At 42.4% G+C, this 15,268-nt stretch overlaps 1 protein-coding gene across 1 annotated transcript in view; it reads left to right on the plus strand.

Annotated features, from left to right (window-relative positions):
• LOC117529603 (ephrin type-A receptor 6-like) overlaps nucleotides 1-15,268 on the plus strand; it is a 384,313-nt gene that overhangs the window by 357,770 nt on the left and 11,275 nt on the right. The window contains exon 13 of the mRNA XM_034192438.1: nucleotides 9,278-9,403. Within this exon, the coding sequence (XP_034048329.1) occupies nucleotides 9,278-9,403 (126 nt within the window). The remainder of the gene's footprint in view (nucleotides 1-9,277; nucleotides 9,404-15,268) is intronic.

Consider the following 15,268-nt stretch of genomic DNA (forward strand, 5'->3'; position numbering starts at 1 on the left):
TGGTTATTGGCGACTCTGTTTTGAGAAATGTGAAGTTAGCGACACCAGCAACCATAGTCAATTGTCTTCCGGGGGCCAGAGCAGGCGACATTGAAGGAAATTTGAAACTGCTGGCTAAGGCTAAGCGTAAATTTGGTAAGATTGTAATTCACGTCGGCAGTAATGACACCCGGTTACGCCAATCGGAGGTCACTAAAATGAACATTAAATCGGTGTGTAACTTTGCAAAAACAATGTCGGACTCTGTAGTTTTCTCTGGGCCCCTCCCCAATCGGACCGGGAGTGACATGTTTAGCCGCATGTTCTCCATGAATTGCTGGCTGTCTGAGTGGTGTCCAAAAAATGAGGTGGGCTTCATAGATAATTGGCAAAGCTTCTGGGGAAAACCTGGTCTTGTTAGGAGAGACGGCATCCATCCCACTTTGGATGGAGCAGCTCTCATTTCTAGAAATCTGGCCAATTTTCTTAAATCCTCCAAACCGTGACTATCCAGGGTTGGGACCAGGAAGCAGAGTTGTAGTCTTACACACCTCTCTGCAGCTTCTCTCCCCCTGCCATCCCCTCATTACCCCATCCCCGTAGAGACGGTGCCTGCTCCCAGACTACCAATAACCAGCAAAAATCTATTTAAGCATAAAAATTCAAAAAGAAAAAATAATATAGCACCTTCAACTGCACCACAGACTAAAACAGTTAAATGTTGTCTATTAAACATTAGGTCTCTCTCTTCTAAGTCCCTGTTGGTAAATGATATAATAATTGATCAACATATTGATTTATTCTGCCTAACAGAAACCTGGTTACAGCAGGATGAATATGTTAGTTTAAATGAGTCAACACCCCCGAGTCACACTAACTGTCAGAATGCTCGTAGCACGGGCCGGGGCGGAGGATTAGCAGCAATCTTCCATTCCAGCTTATTAATTAATCAAAAACCCAGACAGAGCTTTAATTCATTTGAAAGCTTGACTCTTAGTCTTGTCCATCCAAATTGGAAGTCCCAAAAACCAGTTTTATTTGTTATTATCTATCGTCCACCTGGTCGTTACTGTGAGTTTCTCTGTGAATTTTCAGACCTTTTGTCTGACTTAGTGCTTAGCTCAGATAAGATAATTATAGTGGGCGATTTTAACATCCACACAGATGCTGAGAATGACAGCCTCAACACTGCATTTAATCTATTATTAGACTCTATTGGCTTTGCTCAAAAAGTAAATGAGTCCACCCACCACTTTAATCATATCTTAGATCTTGTTCTGACTTATGGTATGGAAATAGAAGACTTAACAGTATTCCCTGAAAACTCCCTTCTGTCTGATCATTTCTTAATAACATTTACATTTACTCTGATGGACTACCCAGCAGTGGGGAATAAGTTTCATTACACTAGAAGTCTTTCAGAAAGCGCTGTAACTAGGTTTAAGGATATGATTCCTTCTTTATGTTCTCTAATGCCATATACCAACACAGTGCAGAGTAGCTACCTAAACTCTGTAAGGGAGATAGAGTATCTCGTCAATAGTTTTACATCCTCATTGAAGACAACTTTGGATGCTGTAGCTCCTCTGAAAAAGAGAGCTTTAAATCAGAAGTGTCTGACTCCGTGGTATAACTCACAAACTCGTAGCTTAAAGCAGATAACCCGTAAGTTGGAGAGGAAATGGCGTCTCACTAATTTAGAAGATCTTCACTTAGCCTGGAAAAAGAGTCTGTTGCTCTATAAAAAAGCCCTCCGTAAAGCTAGGACATCTTTCTACTCATCACTAATTGAAGAAAATAAGAACATCCCCAGGTTTCTTTTCAGCACTGTAGCCAGGCTGACAAAGAGTCAGAGCTCTATTGAGCTGAGTATTCCATTAACTTTAACTAGTAATGACTTCATGACTTTCTTTGCTAACAAAATTTTAACTATTAGAGAAAAAAATACTCATAACCATCCCAAAGACATATCGTTATCTTTGGCTGCTTTCAGTGATGCCGGTATTTGGTTAGACTCTTTCTCTCCGATTGTTCTGTCTGAGTTATTTTCATTAGTTACTTCATCCAAACCATCAACATGTTTATTAGACCCCATTCCTACCAGGCTGCTCAAGGAAGCCCTACCATTATTTAATGCTTCGATCTTAAATATGATCAATCTATCTTTGTTAGTTGGCTATGTACCACAGGCTTTTAAGGTGGCAGTAATTAAACCATTACTTAAAAAGCCATCACTTGACCCAGCTATCTTAGCTAATTATAGGCCAATCTCCAACCTTCCTTTTCTCTCAAAAATTCTTGAAAGGGTAGTTGTAAAACAGCTAACTGATCATCTGCAGAGGAATGGTCTATTTGAAGAGTTTCAGTCAGGTTTTAGAATTCATCATAGTACAGAAACAGCATTAGTGAAGGTTACAAATGATCTTCTTATGGCCTCGGACAGTGGACTCATCTCTGTGCTTGTTCTGTTAGACCTCAGTGCTGCTTTTGATACTGTTGACCATAAAATTTTATTACAGAGATTAGAGCATGCCATAGGTATTAAAGGCACTGCGCTGCGGTGGTTTGAATCATATTTGTCTAATAGATTACAATTTGTTCATGTAAATGGGGAATCTTCTTCACAGACTAAAGTTAATTATGGAGTTCCACAAGGTTCTGTGCTAGGACCAATTTTATTCACTTTATACATGCTTCCCTTAGGCAGTATTATTAGACGGTATTGCTTAAATTTTCATTGTTACGCAGATGATACCCAGCTTTATCTATCCATGAAGCCAGAGGACACACACCAATTAGCTAAACTGCAGGATTGTCTTACAGACATAAAGACATGGATGACCTCTAATTTCCTGCTTTTAAACTCAGATAAAACTGAAGTTATTGTACTTGGCCCCACAAATCTTAGAAACATGGTGTCTAACCAGATCCTTACTCTGGATGGCATTACCCTGACCTCTAGTAATTCTGTGAGAAATCTTGGAGTCATTTTTGATCAGGATATGTCATTCAAAGCGCATATTAAACAAATATGTAGGACTGCTTTTTTGCATTTACGCAATATCTCTAAAATCAGAAAGGTCTTGTCTCAGAGTGATGCTGAAAAACTAATTCATGCATTTATTTCCTCTAGGCTGGACTATTGTAATTCATTATTATCAGGTTGTCCTAAAAGTTCCCTAAAAAGCCTTCAGTTAATTCAAAATGCTGCAGCTAGAGTACTGATGGGGACTAGAAGGAGAGAGCATATCTCACCCATATTGGCCTCTCTTCATTGGCTTCCTGTTAATTCTAGAATAGAATTTAAAATTCTTCTTCTTACTTATAAGGTTTTGAATAATCAGGTCCCATCTTATCTTAGGGACCTCGTAGTACCATATCACCCCAATAGAGCGCTTCGCTCTCAGACTGCAGGCTTACTTGTAGTTCCTAGGGTTTGTAAGAGTAGAATGGGAGGCAGAGCCTTCAGCTTTCAGGCTCCTCTCCTGTGGAACCAGCTCCCAATTCAGATCAGGGAGACAGACACCCTCTCTACTTTTAAGATTAGGCTTAAAACTTTCCTTTTTGCTAAAGCTTATAGTTAGGGCTGGATCAGGTGACCCTGAACCATCCCTTAGTTATGCTGCTATAGACGTAGACTGCTGGGGGGTTCCCATGATGCACTGTTTCTTTCTCTTTTTGCTCTGTATGCACCACTCTGCATTTAATCATTAGTGATCGATCTCTGCTCCCCTCCACAGCATGTCTTTTTCCTGGTTCTCTCCCTCAGCCCCAACCAGTCCCAGCAGAAGACTGCCCCTCCCTGAGCCTGGTTCTGCTGGAGGTTTCTTCCTGTTAAAAGGGAGATTTCCTTCCCACTGTAGCCAAGTGCTTGCTCACAGGGGGTCATTTTGACCGTTGGGGTTTTACATAATTATTGTATGGCCTTGCCTTACAATATAAAGCGTCTTGGGGCAACTGTTTGTTGTGATTTGGCGCTATATAAAAAAATTGATTGATTGATTGATTGACACCTATCTTTGGGAAGTTTGGTCCATTGCTCTTTGCAGCACCTCTCAAGCTCCATCAGATTGAAGGGGAACATAGTCATAGGGGGTGCATAGTCATTTTCAGATCTCTCCAGAGATGCTGAATCGGATTCAGGTCTGGGCTCTGGCTGGGCCACTCAAGGCCATTCCCAGAGTTGTCCTGAAGTCACTCCTTTGATATCTTGGCTGTGTGCTTAGGGTCATTGTCCTGCTGAAAGATGAACATTCACCCAAGTCTGAGGTCAAGAACGCTCTGGAGCAGGTTTTCATCCAGGATGTCTCTGTACATTGCTGCATCCATCTTTCCCTCAATCCTGACTAGTTTCTCATTTCCTGCCACTGAAAATCATCCCGACAGCATGATGCTACCATCACCATGCTTCACTGTATGGATGGTGCCTGGATTCCCCCAAACACGGCACCTGACCTTCACACCAAAGAGTTTAATCTTTGTCTAATCAAACAAGAGAATTTTGTTTCTCATGGTTTGAGAGTCCTTGAGGTGCCTTGTGGCAAACTCCAGGTGGGCTGCCATGTGCCTTTTACTAAGGAATGGCTTCCATCAGGCTACTCTACCATACAGGCCTGATTTGTGGATTGTTGCAGAGTTGGTTGTTCTCCTGGAAGGTTCTCCTCTCTTCACAGAGGAATGCTAGAGCTCTGACAGAGTGACCAACAGGTTCTTGGTCACCTTCCTGACTAAGGCCTTTCTCCCCTAATTGCTAAGTTCAGATGGGCAACCAGCTCTACGAAGAGTCCAAGTGGATGCAAACTTCTTCCATTTACAGATGATGGAGGCCACTGTGACCTTCAAAGCAGCAAAAACATTTTTCTACCCTTCCCCAGATTTGTGTCTCAAGACAATCCTGTCTCGGAGGTATACAGACAATTCCTTTGACTTCATGCATAGCTTGTGCTCTGACATGCACTGTCAACTGTGGGACCTTATATGTAGACAGATGTGTCTCTTTCCAAATCATGTCCCATAAATTAAATTTACCACAGGTAGACTCCAGTTAAGCTATAGAAACATCTCAAGGATGATCAGTGAAAACAGGATGCACCAATTTTAAGATTCATGGCAAAGGCTGTGAATACTTTTTATACATGTGATTTCTTAAGTTTTTATTTTTAATGCATTTAATTTTTCATCTCTCATCTCATCTTCAACTGCTTATCCAGGATCGGGTCTTGGGGCAACAGCTCCAGCAGGGGACCCCAGGCTTCCCTATCCCACGCGACATTGACCACCTCTGACTGGGGGATCCTGAGGCATTCCCAGGCCAGTGTGGAGATATAATCTCTCCACCTAGTCCTGGGTCTTCCCTGGGGTCTCCTCCCAGATGGACGTGCCTGGAACATGTCCCTAGTGAGGTGCCCAGGGGGCATCCTTACTAGATACCCGAAACACCTCAGCTGGCTCCTTTCAACACAAATGAGCAGTGGCCCTACCCCGAGCTCTGCACGGATGATTGAGCTTCTCACCTTATCTCTAAGGGAGACACCAGCCACCCTCCTAAAGAAGCCCATTTCAGATGCTTCTACCCGCGATCTCATTCTTTCGGTCATGACTCAACCCTCATGACCATAGGTGAGAGTAGGAACGAAGATAGACCAGTAGGTCGAGAGCATCACCTTTTGGCACAGCTCCCTTTTCCTCACAACAGTACAGTAGAGCGAATGCAATATCGGCCCTGCTGCCCCGATTCTCTGGTCAATCTCATGCTCCATTGTCCCTTCACTCGTGAACAAGACCCAGAGGTACTTGAACTCCTTAATTAGAATTATTTTAATAATCAGAATTTTTAATAAAGACTCCATGAAAAAATGAGACTGGAGCACCCTCTGTAGTAGAGGCAGAGCTGGAAGCTGTTGGGGAATCATCATCACCTGGTGGAAGTTGCTAAGGTTGTCAAACATCTCTGCAATAGCAAAGCCCCGGGTTTGATGAGATCGATCCAGAAATGCTGAAGGCTCTGTGTGTGGAGGGACTGTCTTGGATGAGATCTCTTCAACATTGTGTGGAGGTCTGGGACAGTGTCATAGGAGTGGCAAACTGGGGTGGTGGTCCCCATACTTATAAAAAAGACCAGAGTGTGTGCCAATTACAGGGACATCACACTACTCAACCTCCCTGGTAAAGTCTACTCCAGGGTGCTGGAAAGGATGGTTCAGCCAATAGTCAAACCTTTGATTAAAGAGGAACAATACGGGTTCTGTCCTGGCTGTGGAAGAACCAACCAGCTCTTCACTCTCCAGTTTACATGTGGTTTGTGAACTTGGAGAACACGTATGATTTGGTGGAGATACTGTGGGAGGTACTGTGGAAGTATGGAGTGAGGGGGTCCCTTCTCAGAGCCATCCAGTCTTTGTACTCACAAAGCAAGAACTGTGATCGGGTCCTCAGCAGTAAGTTGGACTCATTTCCCTTGGGGGTTGGCCTCTGACAGGGCTACGCCTTGTCACAATCTCTTTTGTGATATCCATGGGAAAAATATAGAGACACAGTCAGGGAGAGGAGGGTCTTCAGTTTGGTGAGCTCAGGGTCTCATCATTGCTTTTTGCAAATGATGTGGTCCTGTTAGCTTCATCGGCCTGTGACCTCCAGGACTCACGGGTTGTTCTCAAGCGAGTGTGAAGTGGCTTGGATGAGGATCATCACCTCTAAATCTGAGGCAATGGATCTCAGCAAGAAACTAATGGATTGCCTACTCCAGGTAGAGAATGAGGTCTTGCCACAACTGAAGGAGTTCAAGTACCTCGGGGTCTTGTTCATGAGTGAGGGGACAATGGAGCGTGAGACTGGCTGGAGAATCGATACAGCAGGGACAGTATTGGAAAAAAGCGATACTCTCAATCTACCAGTCAGTCTTCATTCATACTCCCACCTATACTTATGAGGGTTGGGTCATGAGCAAAAGAATTAGATCACAGGTACAAGCGGCAGAAATAGGTTCGTGAAGAACTCGGAGTAGAGCCACTGCTTATTCACATAGAAAGGAGCCAGCTGAGGTGGTTTCCTGGTAAGGTGCCTCCCTAGGGAGGTGTTCCAGGAACATCCATCTGGGAGGAGACCCCAGGAAGACCCAGGACTAGGTGGAGAAATTGTATCTCCACACTGGCCTGGGAATGCCTTGGGAACCTCCAGTCAGAGGTGGTTAATGTGGCCCGGGAAAGGGAAGTTCGGGGTCCCCTGCTGGAGTTGTTGCCCCTTCGACCAAATCTCGGATAAGTGGTTGAAGAGGTATGTACAAGGTCTGTTAGAAAAGTATCCGACCTTTTTATTTTTTTTCAAAAACCTGATGGATTTGAATCACGTGTGCTTGCATGAGCCAACCTTGAACCTTCATGCGCATGTGTGAATTTTTTCACGCCTGTCGGTTGCCTCATTTGCTTGTAAGCAGCCTTTGTGTGAGGATGGATGGAGTCTCTCATCGTTTTTTCTTTGCAAGGAAATGACGGAACGACTGGAGCAGCATGACTGCATCAAATTTTGCCAGAAACTGGGCGACAGCCAGGTGGAAACCATTCGGATTATTCAGACGGCTTTCGGTGACGATCCTATGGGCATCACACAGATTAAGGAGCGGTACAACCGGTTTAAAGGCGGCCGCACAATGGTGGAGAGCGAGCCACACTCCGGTCGGCCATCAACATGCTGAAATGACTAGATCATTTCCAAAGTGAATGCTGTGGTGATGTGGGACCGTCGTGTGACTATCCGAGAAATTGCGGAAGAGGTGGACATCAGCACTTTTTCGGCACATTCCACTGTGACAGAATATTTTGCCATGAAAAGAGTTGCAGTGAAATTCATCGGCACGAAGCTGATGGCGGAACAAAAGAGCCTTCGTGTTGAAGCCTCACAGGACATTTTGTGACATGCCCAGCTCTTCCACCATTCGGAAGCTTCAGACGGCTTTCAGTGGCTTTTCAGTCGTGTGACTATCTGAGAAATTAAAATAATCCGAATGGTTTCCACCTGGCTGTCACCCAATTTCTGGCAAAATTTGATGCAGTCACCCTGCTCCAGTCATTCCACCATTTCCTTGCAAAGAAAAAATGATGAGAGACTCCACCCATCCTCACACAAAGGCTGTTTACAAGCAAATGACGCAACCGACAGGCATGAAAAAAATCACGCATGCGCACGAAGGTTCAAGGTTGGCTCATGCAAGCACACATGATTCAAATCCATCAGGTTTTTGAAAAAAATAAAAAGGTCGGATACTTTTCTAACAGACCTCGTACGTATGTATAAATTTGCAAAAAAAATTCAAAAAAGCTTTTTTCACATTGTCATTATGGGGTATTTTAAAATGGGGTGGCTAAGATTTTGAGCAAAAAAAGAATTTCATCCATTTTGCAATAAGACTGTAACATAACAAAATGTGGAAATATTGTAGGGATGTGAATACTTTCTGGATGCACTGTATTTCACTAAAATATCTGATTATATCTCTTGTACTACAAACTCTCAAAGTGACATAATTGTCATGCAACTACTACTGATTTTAAAAAACTAGAAACACATATGCATATAGATAAAAAAAAAAATCATGAATTAAAAAAATAACAATTCCCCAAGCAAAATAAAAGTTATTGTGGGTCACCCAGTACATTTATGGAACTCGGGAAAGACCAGCATACCCTGATGACGTGGTCACAGGTAAGTCGTGGAAGCAACGAGAAAAGCCTCATGAAAACACTTTGCTTTTTTCAATCTCTTGGGGTGATGAAATTAATTTAATTAAGGGTGGGTTTAATCAGTTGTAATGAAAATGTATTTAATTTAGGGTAAGCGTTTAAGCAACTTTCCTCTGTTTAGTCAGGCTGTTCTCTTGATATCTTTTCTGTAACAGTTCTGTGCCATGTGCATTACATTTGCTGCATTAAATTTGCTGAGGTCATCCGGAAATTCTGCAGATTTTTGACTAATTTGGATGAACTCCCACCCAAAAATTAATATTACTTCATTATTAAACCCCCGGGGGAATAATTCAGACCCATGACTGTAGGTTTGTCCTCCCTGCATTTATATTAACTGCAAACATTTTGTAAGTCTGCCAGTCATCGACATATGGGAATTTTTTGGGACTATTCCGTTATATAGTAGTCTCATTCATATGCTATACTCTGAATAGTTTGTGTTGTTGTCTTTGTGCATTTTGTCTTGCAGTTATTTACTGCTGTAGCTCAGTTTTGGTCCATTTCGTATTTAATTATATTCCAAAATTGTAAACTATGTGTTATATTTTCTTCTCTGCCAGTTCCATTCTCTGGAATAAAAACCTATGTGGACCCAGACACATATGAAGATCCCACTCAAGCTGTGCAGGAATTCACCAAAGAGATAGATCCCTCATGCATATGCATCGAGAGAGTGATTGGTGCAGGTAATATCACCACACGTGCAGTATATGTGCAGTACTTGGGTATTTATGACATGAACTAGAGGAGTAAATACATCATGACAATGAATACTTTATAATAGAAGAGATACAGTTGTGTTATTTTAATCTTATTTCTTGGATTTGGTAGTACACAGATACTTTTGTTTACTTTCAGAACACTCTTTTAGGATTATGTGAGCACATTTTACCATTTTATTTTGTCCATAATTGATCTGAAATACCATTTCCTGTAAAATCTAAATTTAAATTCTGAAGCCACTCATCAAACTGATTTAAAGTAATTTATTTCATTGTAGTTTGGGGGAGAGTGTGCTGTGGGGGGGGGGGGGGGGGTGTCAGTACAACTAATTGTGAAAAATATTGTACAGTGGTTCATTAAACAGATCAGATTATCTCTGCTTTGTCGTGCTGCCTTGCATTTGTTTTATTTTTGTAAAGTCATCTCCATCTGGTGGAGGAAGTGTACACCTACACATTTTAAAAATGAAAAGAGCAACAGACATCTTCCCTCTTAACACTGAGGTAGCGCCATGATATTTTAAAGGTTAATCAATGCGGCTAAATAATGTATTTTCTGTTTAACCCCAATTACTTTCCTAGAGCCACACAATGTATCCATAAATGACAGCAATGGCATTAAGAGCCAAATTCACATACCAAAGGTTTCACTGAAGATATCTGACTTGATATTTACCCCATTTATTGGACCAGGGCCCAGTTTTATAAAGCAGTCTAATCTTGTTTAGTCAAATAAACTCAGTTAGTTGACTAATTTTTTTCAATGTTAGTCGTTGCACAAAGCGCCTAGTCAGCTAAAGTTTTGCATTACCTGACTAAAGTTTTTAGCCTGGTACAGAGGAGGCTAATCTTATTGTAGTCTACAAAACTTCAGTGTCTTACCTCAAAAACTGGCGGCTATCAGATACCAACACTTGATGGAACACTCAAGAGCACCCCTATGTCACTCGTATTCCTCCAAAAGGAGAGCTTCCTCCACTTTTGGTCATGGATGCAGCAGACAACTGTTATGATGTGTTTGTGACAGTTTTCACATTCGCCACTGGGTGTCACCGTTAGGCAGAGCAGCATTGTATGCATAAAATTGGTTGAAGAAGAAACTGAAGCGTGAAACTGCTAGGCTAAGCAGTTTGTATGTGTCCGTAACGAAACAAAGCCTGGACAGTTGATGACAACAACCAACCTGGAAGTCAACAAAACTGTTGCACATTGGAGCCGTCTCTTGGCAACGGCATGCACGAGGCCATTATGCCCATGAAAACCATCGACTCACGTAAGACAGCCAACCTACAAGTTTAGCCGTCGATGTGAAACAATGATTAGACGGATAATGTTGGACGACTAACTGTAGTCAACTAAGTATGTTTAGTAGACTGTAAGATAAGACTGCTTTATGAAACCGAGCCCTGGTGTGTAACTTATACGAGGGCTGTCAATAAAGTAACGGTCCTTTTTATTTTTTTCAAAAACTATATGGATTTCATTCATATGTTTTTACGTCAGACATGCTTGAACCCTCGTGCGCATGCGTGAGTTTTTCCATGCCTGTCGGTGACGTCATTCACCTGTGAGCACTCCTTGTGGGAGGAGTCGTCCAGCCCCTCGTCGGAATTCCTTTGTCTGAGAAGTTGCTGAGAGACTGGCGCGTTGTTTGATCAAAATTTTTTCTAAACCTGTGAGACACATCGAAGTGGACACGGTTCGAAAAATTAAGCTGGTTTTCAGTGAAAATTTTAACAGCTGATGAGAGATTTTGAGGTGATTCTGTCGCTTTAAGGACTTTTCACGGTGCGAGACGTCGTGCAGCGCTCTCAGGCAGCGTCATCAGCCTGTTTCAAGCTTAAAACCTCCACATTTCAGGCTCTATTGATCCAGGACGTCGTGAGAGAACAGAGAAGTTTCAGAAGAAGTCGGTTTCAGCATTTTATCCAGATATTCCACTGTTAAAGGAGATTTTTTTAATGAAAGACGTGCGGACGGATCCGCGCGTCGGGACGCAGCCGACGCGGTGCGGCGGCACAGGAAAAACACCTCCGTGTTGATAACCATTTGTAAAATCCAGGCGGCTTTTGATGGCTTTCAGTGGAGTGAGTATATGAGAAATTGTTTAACAGGCAGGACATGTTCCAACTTGTCCTTAAGGCTTTCAACAGAGGTGTTTTTCCTGTGGCGGAGCGTCGCGGCGGCTGCGTCCCGACGCGCGGACCCGTCCGCACGTCTTTCATTAAAAAAATCTCCTTTAACAGTGGAATATCCGGATAAAATGCTGAAACCGACTTCTTCTGAAACTTCTCTGTTCTCTCACGACGTCCTGCATCAATAGAGCCTGAAATGTGGAGGTTTTCAGCTTGAACAGGCTGATGACGCTGCCTGAGAGCGCTGAGCGACGTCTCGCACCGTGAAAAGTCCTTAAAGCGACAGAATCACCTCAAAATCTCTCATCAGCCGTTAAAATTTTCACTGAAAACCAGCTTAATTTTTCGAACCGTGTCCACTTCGATGTGTCTCACAGGTTTAGAAAAAATTTTCATCAAACAAAGCGCCAGTCTCTCAGCAACTTCTCAGACAAAGGAATTCCGACGAGGGGCTGGACGACTCCTCCCACAAGGAGTGCTCACAGGCGAATGACGTCACCGACAGGCATGGAAAAACTCACGCATGCGCACGAGGGTTCAAGCATGTCTGACGTAAAAACATATGAATGAAATCCATATAGTTTTTGAAAAAAATAAAAAGGACCGTAACTTTATTGACAGCCCTCGTATGAATTATGTATCACCACCACTGCTTACCGAGCAGCATAAATTTTACATACACTCGCAGAGCACGCTCTTTCTGTGTCAAGTGTCATAAAGTAACAGTAAATTCTAAACTTTTGGATGAGTGAAGACTTCTAGTTTAAATCACTTAAACTAATTTGTGTCTTTAGTTAAATGGACTGAATTTATATAGTGCTTTTCTATCTGCATCAGACGCTCAAAGCGCTTTACAATAATGCCTCACATTCATCCCGATGCCAGGGTGCTGCCATACAAGGTGCTCACTACACACTAGAAGCAACTAGAGCAGGGGTGGCCAAGTTCGGTCCTCGAGAGCCACCTTCCTGACACTCTTATCTCCCTGCTCCAACACACCTGAATCCAATGAAAGGCTCATTAAAAGTCTGCTAACGAGTCTTTCATTGGATTCAGGTGTGTTGGAGCAGGGAGACAACTAAGAGTGTCAGGAAGGTGGCTCTCGAGGACCGAACTTGGCCATCCCTGAACTAGGAGATTATATAAGGCCCTTGCCCAAGGGCCCTTAGTGATTTTCCGGTCAGGCTGGGATTTGAACCAAGGAACCTCTGGTCTCAAGCCCAGCAACTTAACCACTAGACCATTACCTCCCCCTTAGTTCAGTTCTAAATTGGTTGGAAGAAGAAAACATAATAGTTACATTAATGCCATTTTCCAATTAAGTTTCACATCAAATCAAACAACAAACAAAAAATTTAAACCTTCATTACATTATAATAATCACATGAACAATAAGTTTGTAGTTTAGCAGGTCCATTGATCAGTTTTTGCTGAATATCAGGATTTCTGAGGTTACACCTTGGTTTGCTAAGAGAAGTCATCTCGATGGTCTTGGCTTTGGGGTTTGCTGAGAAAGTAACCTGCTGATTCATCCAGAGAAAGTCGTAGACTCTCATTACACCATGGAATCCTGGCATACGAGGTCTGTTAGAAAAGTATCAGACCTTTTTATTTTTTGCAGAAACCTGATGGATTTGAATCATGTGTGCTTGCATGAGCAAACCTTGAACCTTTGTGCGCATGCGTGAATTTTTTCACGCCTGTCGATTGCGTCAGTTGCTGGTAAGCAGTCTTTGTGTGAGGACGTGTGTTGTGCTCTTGGCGGATTTTCATTGCAAGGAAAATGGCGGAACGACTGGAGCAGCGCTACTGCATCAAATTTTGCCAGAAACTGGGCGACAGCCAGGTGGAAACCATTTGGAAGATTCAGACGGCTTTCGGTGACGATGCTTTGGGCATCACACAGATTAAGAAGCGGTACAACCGGTTTAAAGACGGCCGCAGCGAGCCACCCTCCGGTCGGCCATCAACATGCTGAAATGACCAGATCATTTCCAAAGTGAACGCTGTGGTGATGCGGGACCGTCGTGTAACTATCCAAGAAATTGTGGAAGAGGTGGACATCAGCACTTTTTCGGCACATTCAACTGTGACAGAAGATTTGGCCATGCAAAAAGTTGCAGCAAAATTCATGCTGCTGCTGACGGCGGAGCAAAAGCACCTCCATGTTGAAGTCTCACAGGACATGCTGTGACATGCCCACCTCTTCCACAATTTCTCGGATAGTCACACGACTGAAAAGTCACCAAAAGCCATCTGAATCTTCCGAATGGTTTCCACCTGGCTGTCGCCCAGTTTCTGGCAAACTTTGATGCGGCGCTGCTCCAGTCATTCCGTCTTTTTCCTTGCAATAAAAATCCGCCGAGTGCACAAACATGTCCTCACACAAAGGCTGCTTATCAGCAACTGACGCAATCGACAGGCATGAAAAAATTCACGCATGCGCATTAAGGTTCAAGGTTGGCTCATGCAAGCACACGTGATTCAAATCCATCAGGTTTTTGCAAAAAATAAAAAGGTCCGATACTTTTCTAACAGACCTGGTATACAGGCAGATTGTTCTTTTTTTGTTGTTGTTTTTTTAACATTCATTCCTGACTTTCCATTCAGATGGGCAAATAGCATCTTGCCTCACAACAGCAATCTTTGCATTGTATTGAGTCCTGATCTAAGCCTCAACCATATGATGACTTTTAATATTACAAATTAACAGCTCAAAATGATACATGCAGCTGAAATTCACACACCAACAATAACATCTCTTAAGAAGGTTGATAACCAAAAATGTTAAGGATAAGTTCAGAAATATATGTACACAGTAAATTTTGCAGAGTAACATTTACTCTTTTGGGATAACATTTGCTCCCAGTCCAAATAGAGTTAAATATACTCTACACTCTATACTCTAGTATACACAGTGCTAAATCAGTTCTATCAGAGTAAAATCAACTCTTATTGGAGTAGAAACACTTGATTTGACAAGACTGTAGAGCTGATTTCAGTCTATAATAGAGTATATTTTACTCTGTTTAGACTGGTACCAAATGTTATCCTGGAAGAGTATATTTTACTCAGCAAAATTTACTATGTAGATTCAGATACTAAAAGTTCTACTTGAAAGTAATGTTAGTTGAATTCTCAGTTGCATTGAATTTCCCCTTTAGATTATTTCTCCTTTCAGTCAGATTCACATTTTTCTCTCTCTCTTTCTCTCTCTCTCTCTCTCACACACACACACACACACACACACACACACACACACACACACACACACACACACACACACACACACCTGTTTTTAATGACAAATCAGGACGTATGACATGGGAACATGCCTTTCCCAAGGTCCTACAGGCCTGGGAATCAAACTCATTCTGACCCACGTTTACAGGAATATGTCCATCTTTTGAGTTTTTGGCTGGGGCTATATTTTGGTCAATGCTGATTTTCATGCTACATATGAGGATACTGTCAGGTTTATGTGACTTATGAATACAATAATATCACACTGAAAGTGTGAAAAATGTAAGTTCCAAAACTGGCCACTAGGCGGTGAAACTGAATATGAGCAAAAACGATAAACCCACTTACACGCTTATTTTCCAAAAATTGTGATATTTTAGGACATCAGAGATTTTTGGTTTGGTACCATGTTGTGCACTGCAGAAAATACCTCAACCAAAAACTCTGGGTA

The sequence above is a fragment of the Thalassophryne amazonica genome, chromosome 2, assembly GCF_902500255.1.
Source record: "Thalassophryne amazonica chromosome 2, fThaAma1.1, whole genome shotgun sequence".
NCBI classification, from domain to species: domain Eukaryota; kingdom Metazoa; phylum Chordata; class Actinopteri; order Batrachoidiformes; family Batrachoididae; genus Thalassophryne; species Thalassophryne amazonica.